The 17,505-nt window shown below is 39.5% G+C and overlaps 1 protein-coding gene across 1 annotated transcript in view; it reads right to left on the bottom strand.

Annotated features, from left to right (window-relative positions):
* Window positions 1–17,505, bottom strand: part of MYO3B (myosin IIIB) — a 630,862-nt gene that overhangs the window by 410,947 nt on the left and 202,410 nt on the right. The window contains exon 9 of the mRNA XM_072615711.1: window positions 5,356–5,514. Coding sequence (XP_072471812.1) covers window positions 5,356–5,514 — 159 coding nt within the window. The remainder of the gene's footprint in view (window positions 1–5,355; window positions 5,515–17,505) is intronic.

Raw genomic sequence — 17,505 nt, 5'->3', positions numbered from 1 at the left:
TAAAAATCAAGATATAGATATGTGTGTATGTATACACATATATATGTGTATACACACACACACACACACACACACACATTCCCATCTGGTTGGAGTTAGAATTCTGAACACTGACCTTTCCAGGATTTACATCCAACAGAGATGAGAGAACCATGGGCATTTATTTATCCAAGGATATATTTGTAAGGTGGTTTCTATTGGGTATGTCAGGTCCTAGAAAAAACATCTACATTGAATTATATTTCATTTCAATTCAATTAGCATTTATTAAGCAATTACTCTGTGTCAAGTCCTATGTTAAGCACAAGAGATACGGAGACAACAGTAATATGCTCTTTGACCTCAAGGATCTCACATTCTACTGGGGAAACACAACATAGGTACAGAGACAAAACTGTCTCCCCCTCATTTTTCAACCTCTTTCATGATGACTTCCCATCCCCACCACTCTACTAAAGATGTCCTCTCTAGGATTACCAATGATTTCTTAATTGCTAAAACTGATGACTTTTTCTCAAAGATCATCCTTCACAAGTCAGCTTCTGGCACTGCTAACTGGTCCTCCTCCCAGGTCCTTTCTTCTGCCCAGATTTTGATGACCCTGTCATCTCCTACTTTTCCTCTTGCCTGTCTGACAATTCCTTTTCATCCTCCATTGCTCATTTGTCATCTACTTCTTGTCTTCAAACCATGGGTGCCCCAGAGCACTCTTTTATGGGCTTTCTTTCCTTCTTTCACCACACTCCATTTTTTGGTGACTTCTTCAGTTGCCATGGGTTCAGTTATCATCTAGACCCCAATGTAAATGACTTCTAGATTCATACATCTACCCCAGTCTTTAGTCCTGTAACTGTTCTCCTGATAGTTCAATTGGATGTCCCATAGTCACCTAAAACTCAACATGTCTGAAATGGAACTCATTTCCTTCCATACTAAATCCTTCCTTCCTACAAACTTCTCTATTTTTTGAGGGCACCACCATCTTTTTAGTCAACTGAATTTGTAAACTTGGAATCATATTCAACTTTTCCCTCCCCCACATCAACCACATTCAGTTTCCAACTTATTGATTCTACCTCCACAACATATTTTGCATCTTTACCTCCTGCCAACAACTCATACAGCCACCACCCTCGTTCATGCCTTCATCACCTCTCTTCTATGCTATATCAACAGCTTTCTATTGGCTTCTGACTTCTAGTTTCCCTTTGCTGTTGCCAAAATCATCTTCTTAAAGCATAAATCTGACCACAGCACTCCTCTGTTCAAGAACCCCTTTTATCCTATGGCCTTGAGGATAACCCTTCACAGTCTCAATCCAACCTTTCTTTCCAGGTTCACTTCACAATATTCCTCCCTTACATCCTATCTGTTCTAGTCACACTGGCCTGTGTGCTGTACCTAGAATTTAGTACCTCATCTCCTACCTCTTGCCTTTATATAGGCTATCATATACTCATGGAATGCATGCCTTCCTCACCTTTGTATCTTAAGAGTCCCTAACTTCCTTCAAAGCACAGCTCAGGTAGGAAGACTTTTCCTGACACCTCTCTCCTAGTTGGTACCTCTCTCCATCTTAAAGGTGTTACTATTGCATTTACATTTTTACAAGCTGTGTATTCTCCATAAAATGAAAACTCTTCGAGAGCAAGGATTTTATCTTCATTTTGTCTTTATAGCCCTGGTGCTTAGCGTACTGCCTTGTGTTTAGCAGGTGCTTAATAAATGCTTCTCATGTTGGATTGGGATTGGAGGTAATTAGCAATTTTCTAGGTATTATTCTTGCCAGATTCCTGTAATCTGCTTACTTGCCAGTGTCTAATTAAAAATAAAGGAGAAATTAGAGTGATTTTTCAGCTCTTGAACAGCTAGAACATAGACTTTTAGAACAGACACCCAACTCCATTCTAAGAAGGTTGAAAGGACACCTGGGCTAGGACGAATTGGTCATACTATTTGATCAGATATTTACTTGATTTGAACAGATTCAGATTAGAAATTTAAATAACAATAAACAACAAAAATCTCCCTCCTCTTGGTAAAGATACTACAGTGGTTTGCCACTCTTCTCCAGCTCATTTTACACATATGGAAACTCAGATAAACAGGGTCAAGTGGCTTGCCCAGGATCAAGGGTTTTTGTCCCAAGGATTTTTGTGCCAAAAAAGAGGTGATCACTGGCTTTTTCAGGATGAGTTCCTACTTTGCTTTGCAAAAACAAAGGCATAACTGTGAAGGGTGGTAGGTAACTCAAAGCAACTTGAAAATTTCACTAGATTAGAAGACAGATATGAAGATAGAAGGAGCTAACCAAACAGTGACCTAGGACTCATGGCTAGGAGTTCAGTCAGAAGTTTTTTTTCTATTTGTTTTTGGGGTTTTGGGGGGGTGTAAATAAATTTCCTTTAGGTATATTATAACCAGGATCCCTACAAAATAGCATAAACCCGGAATTTAAGAAATCTGGGCACAAACCCATCTCTACCTCTGGTTTACTGTGTGACCATGGACAAGTCTATTTCTCTTAGCTTCAGTTTTCTCATCTGCAAAATGAGGGAGTTCATAGATTTGGAGGTAGAAGGGACCACAAAGACTGGCTAGTCCATTTAATAGATGAGGAAACTGAGGCATAAAGGAGCAACTGACTTGCCAAGATCATACAAGTAGTGACAGAGGCAAGATTTAAAACCAGATCCTCTTGCTCCAAAGTCAGTGCTCTTTCCAGTGTCTGTCCCACACTGATCTACACTCTCTAGGGTACCTTCTGGCTCTTAATTCAATCATTTTCATGAGTTTAAAGGTCTAGTGGGATTATTCAACACACAAAGGCTATCAGATCTTTGGATGAGAATATTGAAAGGTAAATCTGACCCTCCGTGCTACAGAATTGTTACATTTTGTCATAATAATTTTTAAAAGATTATAAACAATGTCCTTCTAGGCTAGTAATTAAGTATTAGGCAAATAAAATTCTAGAAATATACATTGAAAGCAAGCCCCAAATCCTACAATGTCAATACCAACAGATAGAAACTGTCACTGGGTTCTAATTTCTTTTTCACTACTCCTTAGAAAGGTAACTTTGAGCAAATCATGTCACCACGCCAAGACTCAACTTTCTAATTCAATAAAATGGGTCTAATAATACCAGCCCTGCCCATTTCAAAGGGCGTGTGGGTGTGTGTGTGTGTGCAAGAGAGAGAGAGAGAGAGAGAGAATTAAATAAGATCATGTGCATTTTGCAAACTACTGTGTACTGTATACTTTAAATGTCATAGGTACTAGACAGAACGTTGGACTTCGAAGTCTTGGGTTCAAATCCTGCCTCCGACACTTGCTGTTTCTTTAGTTATAAAATGGGTGGACAGCACTTAGGAGAATTGCAAAATTCTAATGAGATGATGTATGCAAAGTACTTTACAAACCCTAAAGTATTTATATAAATGCCATCTACTAGTATTATAAGTCATCTTGGGAGACAGTATGATAATAGGGATCTAGGCCCATACCCAGGAAGAGCTGAATTCAAGTCCTGGTCTGACACATTCCTGCTGTGCAACCTTGGGCAAGTTATTTAGCTTCTCATTGCTCTGGAGACAACTCTCTGAGGCAGTTTATAAGATGCAGAGAAGGAGTCAACTTCTATCAGTAAAAAGATTTACTTTATCCAGGACTTCCTTCCATCATTGAAATCACAGGTGTGGTTCTATCCCTATCCCTATAATTAATATGAATAAAGATCTCTCTGTCCAAAGAAACTTGGACTTTCTAAGTGGGATCAAAGATTCCCGAGTCTATGGTCAAGCCTCCCTTTTCTCTGTAAGAGGGGAAAAAAAAGAAAATAAGAAAAACTCAGGATTTGGGAAAGTAGCTACAAGAATTACAATAGCAATCAGAAGCACTGAGGGAGAGTGAGGGAGAGATTTTCTCAGGTAATGGAAGCCAAGCTGGCAGCTATTTTTGTACAGATAATAAAGAAAAAGACTGTATCTGAAGAGACAGCTGTCAGGCATGAGAGAGAAAAGGACAAATATACAGGGTTGAATGACCTTGTCAAGAAAGTCTGGGAAATCTTCTCTGCCAGCCTTCAAAATATAACAAGGAAGGAGGTGGCTAACTAGCCTTGGATCATTTAAAAGTAGTTTTCTGGGCAAGACAATGAAACCAAAAAGGGGGGCAGGGGACAAATGAAGCCAGATGAGGCTCATTCGGTATTCTTAGGACACTAAACCAGTAGAAATTCTCTGATTTCTCTATATGGTAAGTCAGTTCTCTAGAAGAATAAACTCTGAAAGTTGGAGAATGAAGAAGGAGGGGATGGAAGACAAGAGAGGGTCAAAAATTGGGGACTGCCAAAATGGTACAAGACAGGAAATTGCTACTATTGCTACAGGAAAAGAGAAATCAGCAAGACACATTTACGTTGAAACTTCTCCCTGGCTTAGAATTCCTAGTCTCACATATGAATATTTGGAGTTTTCTGCTTATAATCAGGAAAGTTCTTACAGAATAAGCGCATATTTCCATGACTTATGAATCATGACATTTAATTTACTTCATCAACATTATTTCAAGTGTTGTTTTAATAAAAATGGACTGAAGCTTATCTGTGTCCAAGCAAATTGTACATCACCAAGTGATTGTAGAGGAAGGTATCCTCATTTGCATTTAAATTCACTTTTTAAAAAAGAGAAATTCTGCCACCTCCTGGACAGAAACCAGAGAACTACTTCTTAGCAACCAACCAACACTCTTTAAGCCATCTTGAATGAAATGAACATTCACTTTAAATTTTATTTAAAAAGGCGGGGAGAGGAATAGAAAGTGGGTTAAAATTTTAAAGGAAGAACCAAGGAAAATCTGACTTATCTGAAATATTTAATTGTTTCTTGGGCATGTTTAATTCATCAGAAAACAACCTTTGATTATATTACAGAAAAAGCATTCCTTTCAGTTTTTAATCTTTCCCAAATTATTTCTCCGTAAGCATTCATATTCGTAATTCAGCACTCACCCAAAGAAAGATTTTCACATGACCTACCAATTACTTATTTCCTATAGTTGTCTTTACTGGCAATACTTCTATGCATTCGGTAAATATAAAAATAGAATTAAATGGCCACCAGAACAAGAGGAGATCTCAATTCTGATTGAATGAAACTAGCTGTAAAAGCACAAATGGAAAGCAATGCATTCATTCCTAGGGCTTGGAGTACTTAACTAAATGTAAATAAAGCTCTTGAAAATGCAGAGATATAATAATTACCAGTCATAATGGTTAGCAAATGAAGACATTTGAAAGGATATTTTCGGAATAATCAGAGAAAAGCTGTAGGAAGATGTAGGGCACATTACCTGGTTTTGACAATAGAGCCTAGATGTGGTTTCTGATCTTGAAGAAGCTTAGCCAACTGTTTCTGCAGAGCTAAATCCTTACCATGGGCTTCTTTAATAAACGGGTGCTCTAGGAGATGTGTGACGGATGGGCGCTTTTCAAAATCCTTAATAAGACACCTGGTTAAAAAAAATAACAACAAAGGACAATATTAGCTCTCCAGATGTGCGTGCTTAAAGCAAGTATTTGAAAGAAAATCTTATTTCCTTAATATTACTTAAATATTTCACCCCATAGCATTTTTTTTCTAATATCCAGGACAAGCAACATTTAATTTATTAACTGGGTTCATTTTTAAAAATATCATTTTGTTTTTTAAGAAAATTACAATATGTTGAGAATTAACATTTTTAGTTATTCAAAATATTCTGAACAGAAGACAGAGAATTTTTTTTACTATTGAACTAAAGTTCCTTCAAATAAATGTTTACAGTTAAAACCTAGTTGATCAGTCTACCCACTAGATTTGAGCCACAAAGAGAATGGGGTGCTGGCCCTGAGTGGAAAGTCAAAATAGAGAAAGAAAGTCTCCTTACTTGGTCTTAGGAAAATGCATTTAGGAGTCTTCCAGCAAAGAAACAAATCATCATAGGGCAAAGTTCAACCCTCCGAATTCTAATGGGCTTCTGTGGGAAGCCGATAGACCGAATCTCTGAAAAATGACTGTCTTCGATATAACTCAGGTAAACTAGAAGAAAATAATCCAAACAGGGAGGGAAGGGGGAAACCCCACCTTTTCAAACCGGTGCAGCATCTAGGTTCCTCCTGTGGCTAATTAGTATAACCACCTTTGTGTTTCACACTCAATAGCTTTTTAAAGAAGACAATGACTTAAAATTGCATGCTTCATGCTCTGTGCTATTAAAGATGATTTTGACATGAGGAAATTTCTAGTGACACCGACTCTGATGAATATCCTCTCTAATTACCATGGCATTTCCACACTGAATAGCTGTACAAAGCAGTTTCAACACATATGCTTTAAACACTTCAAGACTTAAACACAGTGGGGACTGGGGTAAATAGTAGATGGTGTGCTACAATATAAGCTACCCTAAGCTGTCTGTCATACCATCAACATCTAAAACAAAATATATTGTAGGTTATGAAATTCATTGACAAATTATTAAACATCCTGCCTCCCCTTGAATATTTTTGACAACATTTAACCACAGTACCTACATTGATCCTTTACTAGTAAGCTTACAAAAGGCTTTTGTCATGTTCACTAGAACTGAAAGATAACTCTGTAAATTTCTCTACTGGTCAGTTCTACAATTGATCAAGGCGGGATGAGCTTGTGGGATTTTTCCCCTCCTCCCTATCTGTCAAAACAGCTTTCAGCTAGGAAAACCAACAGAACCTAGATTATCTCCATTCTGCTGACTGTGGGGCTATAAATACCACCCCTGGCCCTTATCAAGAAAGAAATCAATCATTTGACTTTTACAGGTAGGTGGAGGAAGGTGTTGAGGAAGAAGGGACCTTTTTTATAATTCGTGTGTGTGTATGTGTGTGTGTGTGTGTATGTGTGTGTAAATGGTTGCTTTGAATTTTTTTTTTTCAATTTAAATTTCCTCCTAATTCTTTGCAGGTCTGCCTAGTGTATTTATGCTAAGCACAACAATGCTTCACAGGGCCATTATTTCATCAGTATGGTTATATGCATTGCAAGCCCTTTGGAATCTAGGCTTCAAGAATGAATGTGGATGAAAAACCCATCAGTCTATGGTCAAGCACTTCAATGGGCTGGCCACTGAACAGCAGAGCTACAGCCCAGTGTGTTATTGGGCTCATTGTCAAAGACTTTCCAGACTGGGAAGGCCTGCCAGAGACTGTCTTCCTTAATCTTGGTGCCCTCCGTCTGATATTTTCTCCAATTTTTCCTGTCTATAGTTTATTTTTACATGCTTTTTCCATGTCATCTCTCCCATTCGACAGTGAGTTCCTTGACAGTAGGAAATGTTTTTTGCCTTTCCTTGTATACCTCGTGCCTAGCATAGTGCCGAGCATATAGTAAGTACCTAATTAACCTTGTTGATTTGATTAAACTTGTGGTTTTTTGGTGGGAAAAAGCTTTTGAGAACTCAGGGTTATCTCTGCTCATAGGAGGAGGATTTTAATGGAGGCTGTGTAAAAATGCGAGGAAAACAACCTAAGCATATTTTTCTTATCTATAAAAAAGTTTAGGTTAGGGTCTGGACCAGTGATTTCATCAGTATACTTGGGTGAGGTAACCCTCTCTACAAATTCAGGTCTGTTCCTTCTTTGCAATTTATAGTCTTCGAAAGCTGCCTAGAGCACTAAGGAGTTAAGTGACTTGGCCAGGGTCACATAGCCTGTTAACTGTCAGAGGCAGGATTTGAAATTGTGTCTACCTGGCTCTGAGGCTAGTTCTCTAATTATATAAAGTATTAAGTTCAGGTTTCCATTAAGAGAGAGAAGACACCAGCAGTTGTACAAAAGCAGGAGAGGCCTCTTGTAAAAGATGGTACCTGAACTGTATCTAAATTTATGTATTTATTTTTAGTTTTAAACATTCATTTCCACAAGATTTTGAGTTCCAAATTTTCTCCTCATCTCTCTCCTCCCCCACCCCAAAACACCTGCATTCTGCTTGCCCCTTCCCTCAATGTTCTCTTCCTTCTATCACACCCCTCTCTTCCCTTATCCCCATCTTTTCTCTTTTCTTGTAGGGCAAGATAAATTTCTATACCCCATTACCTGTATTTCTTATTTCCCAGCTGCATGCAAAAACAATTCTCAATATTTGTCGCTAAAACTTGGAGTTCCAACTTCTCTCCCTCCCTCCCCACACATCCCCACTGAGAAGGCAAGCAATTCAATATAGGATATACTTGCATAGCTATGCAAAAGATTTCCATAGCAGTCATGTTGTGAAAGACTAACTATATTTTCCTCCATCCTATCCTGTCCCGTATTTGTTCTCTTCTCTCTTTTGACCTTGTCCCTCCCCTAAAGTGATTACATCTAATGACTCCCTCCTCCCACTTGCCATCCCTTCTATCATGCCCCCTACCCCACTTATCCTCTTGTCCCCTACTTTCCTATAGTGTTAGATAGATTTTCATACCAAATTGAATGTGCATGTTATTCCCTCCTTAAGCCAAATGTGGTGAGAGTAAGCTTCACCTTTTTCCCTTTCACCTCCCCCTTTTCCCCTCCATTGAAAAATCTTTTTCTTGCCTCTTTTATGAGAGATAATTTGGCCCATTCAATTTTTCCCTTTCTCCTCCCAGTATATTCCTCTCTCACCCCTTAATTTTATTTTTTTAGATATCATCCCTTCCTATTCAACTCACCCTGTACTCTCTGTCTATATATGTGTGTTCTTCCTCATCCAAAACGATGGAAGAAAATAACTGTTTACAAGAAAGTAACCTTCTATAGTCTTATTTTGTTTTCCCTTTTTTGGGCATTTTCCCAGCCAGTTACTTGACTTTTGAGTCCTTTGTCAAGTGAAGGGTATACTCTGGGGACGTGTTAGTTCTCAGTTCCCCAAGGTGGTGCAATCAAGGGAGAGGAGTTCCTTCCTCTCCTGGCCTGAGCTCTAGTCTGTGAGTAACAGCAAGCACTCTTTTCTGTCCAGGATCTGCGAGTAGAATTCCTCTCCAGAACCTCCACCACACCAACCAGCACTCCTCCTCACCCCAGGACCACCACTCAGGGCTGAGACCCAGATCAGTGTCTCAAATCCCCTAGAATCTTTAGGCTGAGGGCTCCAAAAATAGATGCTGTTGCCTGGGGGCCAAGACCAGATTGGGTTCCCTTCTTACCCAGGTGAAAGAGCTTTCTCACTGACCTTTGAAGCTGTCTTTTGTATTTGTGGGGTGAGAAATTTCAAAACCACAACTGCTGCCCGGAATTTTGCCTGCTCCAGTCCTGTCTCTTCACCCCCTACCCACCCACCCCCGCCCCAACATACAGCCAAGGTTGGGCTGCACTCTGCTCTGAGCCTGGTGTGATAGATGTTTTCTGTTGGCCTTCCAGGCTATCTTGGGATGGAAGTCTCTTTCACTGTCATTTTGTGGCTTTTGCTGCTCTAGAATTTATTTGGAATCTTTTTTTTTACAGCTATTTTATGGGTTGTGGGGGCAGAGTTTCTACAAGTCCGTCCTTCTACTCTTAAAGAAAGAGGGAAGATTCCACAAGGTGAAGGTTAGGCAGAAGTGAATTGCCGTCATGGTGAATGGTCTGTGGCACAGGAATGGAGTGAAGAACAGAGAGACAAGAAGCTTGGCTAGAGGCCAGCCAGTTAACTATCTGCTATTTTAAAAAGGCCTCTCTCTCAAAGTAAGTTAAGACTTCTGGCTACATGGTTTCTAGCTGAGTCTGAGGATGGGAGAAAAGGCAACCTCAATCATCGCATACAAAAGGAAGAAACAAAAAGAAGCCTCCTTCTAACACTATCTTCTGGGTCTGTGCCCTGCAGGGCTAGCTGCCTTACAGGTGAAACTGCCATGTGACAAAGGCTGTCTCATTCTTCAGTAACTAATCCTCCTTGGATAGAGGAAAACATGGGCTAATCTCCTGAATTCTATTCTTAGGGTATTTTGGTATGGTTCCAGGATGCAATCAAAAAGTGTTATGTCTTGTTTTAGATTTTTAAAAATCTCATGAAAAAGCAGTGCCACTACCATAATTTTTCAAGAGGAAGCCATTTCTCTCCCCCCCCACAAAACAAACAAACAATCCTAGGAATAGGAAAGAGGCCTTGTGGATGAACAGAGAATCATGGATCTATAAGTATTAGGGATCTCAGAAACCATCTAGTCCAACAATTTCATTTTACAGATGAGAAAACTGAGGTTCAGGGAGATTAATTTGCCCAAAGTCATACAGGAAGTAAGGATTAGAAGCAAGATTTGTACCCAGGTCCGCTAGTCAAGAGCTAAAGTGATTTCCATTTTGCCACACTGTCTTCTTTCCTTTAAAAGAGGGAGGAAAAAAAGAAAAGCCAGAGGGAAGCACATCAACTGAGGGCCGTGTGTGTGTGTGTGTGTGTGTGTGTGTGTGTGTGTGTGTTCATCCTTCGTTGCCAAAGAAGAACATACCATCAAAGAAATGATGACATGACTTGCACTTGACTTTGTTTTCAGTGAGGGAGGGCTGTGCAGGTCACCAGCCTCACTTCTCCTCCAGAGCCATCTGAATCAAGTGACCAGATATTCCTTAGGATGACTGGAGCTGACCCAGGGTAGATGAGGCAATTAGGGTTAAGTGACTTGCCCAAGGTCACACAGATAGTGAGTGTCAAGTGTCTGAGGTGAGATTTGAATTCAGATCCTCTTGACTCCTGCACTGGTGTTCTATCCACTGCACCACCTAGCTGCCCTGAGGGCCATTTAAAGATCTAGCAAAGGAAGAAAACTGACAAAACCCTCCTCCTGCCTTTACACATAGGGACAACAACCAAGAGGTTTAGTTTAATTTTACCAGGTTTGCATGTAAACGCAGCCCTGCTCGTGAGAATAAAGATAACAACTAGTCTTTATATTTAAAGGTTTAAAATATCATTTCATTTCCTTCGCCATAAAAATTCCAGGAGTTGTGTGCTATTATTATTTTACAGAATATATATATATATATATGTATATATATATATATATATATATATATATACATATATATATATATATATATACATATATATATATATATATATACACGCACATACATACATACACACACACATTATCATTTTATAGGTGAGCAAACTGAGACAAAGTGAAGGTGACTTGCCCAGGGTCACACAGCTGGTAAGTGTTTGAGGTGAGATTTGAACTCAGCTCTTCCTGAGACTAGGCCCAGCAGTCTGTCCACTATACCACCTAGCTGCCATTGTGGGGAAAGACTTGCTCACTGTGAGAGATTTATACCTTTGGAGCTATGAAATAAGAGCTAAATGTCTAAAAGTTACAAAATAGAATTGTCACGTATACACCCAGTAGTGCTGAAGGTTTGTTTCTTGAAGGCTATGAAGACATCAAGCCTTCACTCTGGCTAAGAAATCTTAATACTTTTATAAGAGAACATAACCATGTGGAAACAGGAGGTGGGCTGAAGGCAATTTATCATTCCTCTGTTACTTTTAATATTTGTTGTTGTTTTCAGTCATGTCTGACTCTTTGTTGACCTTATTTGGGGTTTTCTTGGCAAAGATACTGGAGTGGTTTGCCACTTCCTTCTACAATTCATTTTACAGATGAGGAATCTGAAGCAATTGAATGACTTGCCCAGGGTCACACAGTAAGTGTCTGAGGCCCAATCTTAACTCAGGTCTTCCTGGTTCTAGGTCTGCCATTCTATCTGCTGTGCCACTTTGCTCCTCCCACTACTAGTAATTCATGCTTTAAAAATCTCTATAGATTTTATAGAGAACTTCACTCACAATACTGTGAGGGAGATGATATATTATTATTCTCATTTCACAAATGAGGCAGATGAGGTTCAGAGGCTGACCTACGGTCACACAGCTAATAAGTATCAGAGGCAGGATTTGAACCAAGGTCCAAGGTTCTTTTCACTCCCTTTACCACACAACCTATCAATTAACAAAAAGACAAAAGGCCGTAGGCTCTGTTAGGAATAGCTGTCCAAAGAGGAAGATGGATACTGGGCATGAATTAGGGGATAGTATGATATTTCAAAATAACATTTCACTTCATATTATTCATTACTCAAACATTCTCTGAGTACCTTCTATGTGCACAGCATTAGATACAGCCAAGGAAGTGGAGGACACAGTCTATGTCCTTGAGGAACCCAGAAGACCTGAATATATGAAACCTCTGGGGGAGAAAATGCAAGGTTATAGTATTTATCTATAGTTTATCTATCTATCTGTGGCAAAGCAGGTTAGTATGGGTTGGAGCCAATCAGAGAAGGTGAGTCATGATCTGAGTTGTAATGGAAATTATATATAAAGATGAAGAGAAAGGAAATAGAGGGATGCCCTAGGTCAGGAGAACAATATGATCACAGGTACAGCAAGGGGAATGTGGAAGATACATATATCTGTATGTATCTGGAATGACAGAGACTACCTTGGACCCAGTCATTTAGGCAGAATTTGCTTTTGCTTCTACAGTTACCTCCTTAGAAGAGCCCAGAGCTCATTTTTTTAAGTCTTTTTGTCGAATTAAATAAGAGTTTTCCTTTCCCTTTATTAACAGCAATGCTGCTGCTGCTGCTGCTGCTTCTAGTTAGTGAGCATTCATATCTTCTGGGGAAGCACTTTTTGTGGAGAAATGGTCAGCCACCCTCACTACTTGACAACTAAATGCCACACACAGGGCTAGCAAACCCCCCTAGCTGATGCCATGGGAAACATTGAGAGAGAGACAGGAGGCATCATATACCAGGTAAGCTGAATCATGATGGTCACCTTGACCACTATCTCCTCTCCTTGATGGAGACAGCACAGGTCCCTGAATCCAAGAACCTTTGGAAGAGCCATGCTTCCAGTCCAGTGTCCTCAGTAACTATCCTGGGAAGCAACCCTTGTGGAGACACAGCCCGCAGGTGTTACGGTCACAGACACTGAAGACCCAGAAAGGACAATTCTTGCCATCAGAGTCCTTGGCACCATCAAGTTTCAACCTCAGAAAATGGTACAATTTTATAAGTGGAAATGACATTAAAGAAAAGACATTAACATCTTCTTTGCCACTTTACCCTAAGACCCTGGGACTCTTCCATTGGACTTGCAGCTGAAACTTTCTACCTGTCTTGTCCCTCCCATGAGAATGTGAGCACCTTGAGAGCAGGAATTATCTTATTTTTCCCTTTGTATTCCCAGCCTTAGCACATTGCTTTGCACAAAGTAAGCACTTAATAAATGCTTCAGTACTTTAAGGTTTACAAAGTGTATTACATATATTATCTCATTCAATTCTCACAGTCACCTTGAGAAATTGCTATTATTATCTCCATTTCCCTGAGGATGAAGCTGAAACTGAGAGATTAAGTCACTTGCCTAGGATAACACAACCTAGAAGTGTTTAGGCAACATTTTGAATTCAGGTCTTCCTGATTCCAGGTCCAGCAATGTCACAGAGCTGTTTCCAGGGACAGTCTAAATTGATGACAGAAACCTGTGTGCATTCTTCAGCTCATCATTTCTTCCATGTCCACCTGCTGAAGGGGAGGGCGGAGAAATAATAGATCTTCAGCATTCCTAGAAGTATGTTCCCAAGTTGACAGCCTGGGAGATAGTCTACAAAAGATATATGGACAAACTTGTCTGGTGTCTTATGTGAGACTGTAGAAATGATGAAGCACCATATATTTTAGATTTCCTTGATAAAGAAGGAATGGCACACACCAGACTTGGTTTGGAGGACACAAGGTTTCTTGTTATGCATTTTTACCTTTTAATATGACCAGACTGTCTGCCAAGATGTTGACTGCCTAAAGGTATTTGATAAATATTTCTCTCTTGCAATGCAAAAAGAGTGTCATCTAGCATGGAGTACATTGCTAAAGAAATGGCAGAACGTATTCTCTGTCAGTGCCAGCTCTCTCGTCTGACTGAGGGGAGGCAACAGGAGAGACAAAGGCTCGTGCTGCTGTCATCTCTCCTGAGATGCCTGTAGCAAATTGCTTATGCAGAAAAGTAAGGCTTTCTGAACCAAGAGAATGCGATGATCAAGGTTATTTTTTCCCATATCTATTCATCTGGACTCCTCCAAGGAAAGGTGGGACAAGAAATTCATTAAATGACGACAGCACCTCTCAGGTTGAAAGTAATGTGCTCCCTTTCCCTCTGTCATCTCATTGCTTCCACTGTAACTGATTCAGACCCATTCTTCAACCCCAGTTGATTGGTGGAAGTCTCTGTCCTGAGGTCTCTGTGGTTCCCACTTGGAGTCAAAGTGCATAGAGATTAATACATTGGATTTGGAAACAGAAAGACCTGAATTTGAATCTTGCCTCAAATACCTACCATCTGTGTGATACTGGAAAACTTACTGAATGTCTCTGAACCTCAGTTTCCCCTACAGTAAACTGACAATAATAGTAGCACCTATCTCAAGGATCAAATGAGAAAATATGTGTATTTTTCAAATCTTAAAGTTCTTCATGTCATTTATTATTCAAATAATTCACAGTGCCAGGCTGCTGAAAAACTACCGACTATAGACTGTTAGAGCCACAGGGACTTGTTAGTAATCATGTTCCTATCCATTCTTGGTGCCATTACTTCATGGTGTGACATATACTCCTAGGAATGACAAGCACATGGTGGGCTGCTTGAACAGGAAGGAAAAATAAGAGAGGAAGCAAGAGACACAAATACATACTGACCTTGATGAAAGCCAATCTATTAACCTCATTTGAATTTCCAGTACCTTCCATCATGCTTTCTTGGCTGAAAATTAATTCTCAGAATTCATTAGTGTCACCACATTAAACACAGGTTGCAGCCATTTGCTGCTCTTTCACAGCCTGGCTCCCAAGCACCGTTTCCAACTTTCCCACAATTACCAGCAAAAAAAAAAAAAAAATCCAAAGCATTTATTAGCAAAGAGGGAGCAGGTACCTCTTTGCAGGAGGAGCCAATGGTGGCCGAAGATCTTCTGGCTCCAACACGATAACATTGTTGAAGAAACAGCAATTCTATCCATATAAACTGCCATTTTGTTACAAGAAAATCAGAGGTCTAGAGAGAGAGAAGGGGAGTAGGGCAGGGGGGATGGTTTATCAAGAATCACAGTAAAATAGGGACATTTGACCAAGAAAAAAAGCCCAAAATGCTGAGGAATGCAAAAAGACCACAATGGTGAAACTCCTCATTTACTGAGCACATAAGAGGAATGTGGATAAGACTCAGGATTCATGCCTTTTTCTCATTTTCTTTCTGATTTCCCTACTGAAGGCTCCTTGGCATTCTAAAATAGCCCCATTCATACTAAGAAGAAACATTACTGCAGCATCATTGTATTATATAAAGCTCCAGCTCCAGCGATCACCAAACAGAAGTGGGAGAAGAGGAAGACGTAGTCATTAAGGGAAGAATGTCCTACAGAGTCTACATTCACCCTGTCTCCTTCAGTACAGCAGTTCACAGTGTCCTCTTGTGAAGGTAATATCCCTTCTGTAGAGTAGGGCTAAACTGTATGTAGGTGTTTTTTAGCTACCCTGAAAAGACAGTCTCTATGGCCCATGTGTCAGCAAAAAGCAATCAGCCCGAGGGACTAATACAAATTAAACACCTGGTTTTAAAAGTTAATTATTTTGCAATTAGTAAGCATGTTTTTCTCTTTCCTACATCTCAAAGAAAGAGAAAACCTTGTAACAAATATGCCTGAGCCAACAAACAAAAAAAATTTTGTTTTGACCCTGTTGGCTGCGTCCAAAAATGTATGCCTGCCTCTCTCTCTCTCTCTCTCTCTCTCTCTCTCTCTCTCTCTCTCTCTCTCTCTCTCTCTCTCTCTCTCTCTCTCTCTCTCTATATATATATATATATATATATATATATATATATATATATATATATATATATATATATATATATATATATGTATGTATCACCTCTCTCCCTTAGAAGGTGGGCGGTTTTCTTCATCACTGATCCACCAAAACCATAGTTGAACATTGTATGAATCAGACTTCTTAAGACTTTCAAAGTTGTGGATTTTTTACAAAGTTGGTGTTATAGTATAAATTATTCACCTGGTTCTGCCCACTTCACTCTGCATCAACTTATACAAATCTTTCAAACCATCCCCTTCATCATTAGTATGATACAAGAGTATTTCATTACATCAGTGTGCCATAATTTATATAGTCATTCACCTTTTGATGTGAACCTCCTTAATTTCCAGTTCTTTGTCATCACTAAAAGAGATGCTATAAGTATTTTTGCTAATATGGGTGTTTTTTCTCTTTTTTAATTTTTAATTTTTTAGGTTTAAGCCTAATAGTGGTATTTCTTTATGAAGTTGTGATTGACTGAAAAAGTCTCACAATTTCTTACATAGGCACAAGTGAAAGAATAGAAAAAGTTCAGTCATGAAGACCTGAGTTCAAATCCTGTCTCAGATACTTACTAGCTGTGTGACCTGAGCAATTCACTTAATTTCTTGCCTCAGTTTCCTTATCTGTAAAATGAGAATAATAGCGCCTACTTCCCAGGGATGATGTAATATTTGTAAAGCACTTTGCAAGCCTTAAAACACTACTTAAATGACAGTTATTATTACTTTTATGCTGCTGTCAAGGACTGCCTTCTCTAAGGGAGATGTGGGAACATATACACAAAAGCTAGAGATGTGTACATGGCTGTAAGTAAAGATGTCAACTATCATCTTCATTGAGATGCTAGGGATGCCAAGTCCGCATAACAGGCTGAAACAATATGTTAAGAAACTCTCTTATCATCTAAGAATTTAAGCTCTCTTAGAGGGAGTGTGGTATAGTAGGAAGAAGGCTGAACCTACAGTCACAGGACTTAAGTTTGAATCCTCTCTTCCACTTACTGCTTTGTGTGACACGGGGCAAATCACTTAACCTTTCTGAGACTCAGATTCTCATGGTATTGATGATTTATGGTATCTTTGACTTCTAGAACTATGTTTATATGATTCTGAGAATGTTTTCCACAAAAGAACAGTGGGCAGAGAATGAGGTTCAGAGTCAGCGCTCCTGGGTTGAAACCCTACTTCTGTCACTTACTATTTGTGTGACAACAGGCAAGTGATTTCTATTCTCTGGGCCTCAATTTCCTCCTCTGCAAAATGAGAGAATTGAATTAGAGTGCCTCTGAGGTAGTCTCCAGCTCTAAAATCTATTATTCTATGATCCTGGGAACTGGATAGACACACAAAGGGCAAGCCAATCAGAACTGAAAATTCTGGATGCACTAGGGAAAACACGAGGATCATATTAGAGCTAGAGAGAAAACAGAGAGTGTCAAGAATATAAATTCCTGAGATTTGAAGTCAGGAAAATAACCTTGAGGCTCAGACAGGACACAGCATCTGAGATGCTATGGTCTCTTTGCCTGTTTGCTCTTGCTGACAGAGATGGGCCATATCTTCAGACATGTCTGGAAATGATTCTCATCAACAATCCACCTCTTAGCA

The sequence above is a fragment of the Notamacropus eugenii genome, chromosome 5, assembly GCF_028372415.1.
Source record: "Notamacropus eugenii isolate mMacEug1 chromosome 5, mMacEug1.pri_v2, whole genome shotgun sequence".
NCBI classification, from domain to species: Eukaryota; Metazoa; Chordata; class Mammalia; order Diprotodontia; family Macropodidae; genus Notamacropus; species Notamacropus eugenii.
The sequence above is the reverse complement of the archived record's forward strand: the minus strand, read 5'-3'. Positions and strand labels throughout refer to the sequence as shown.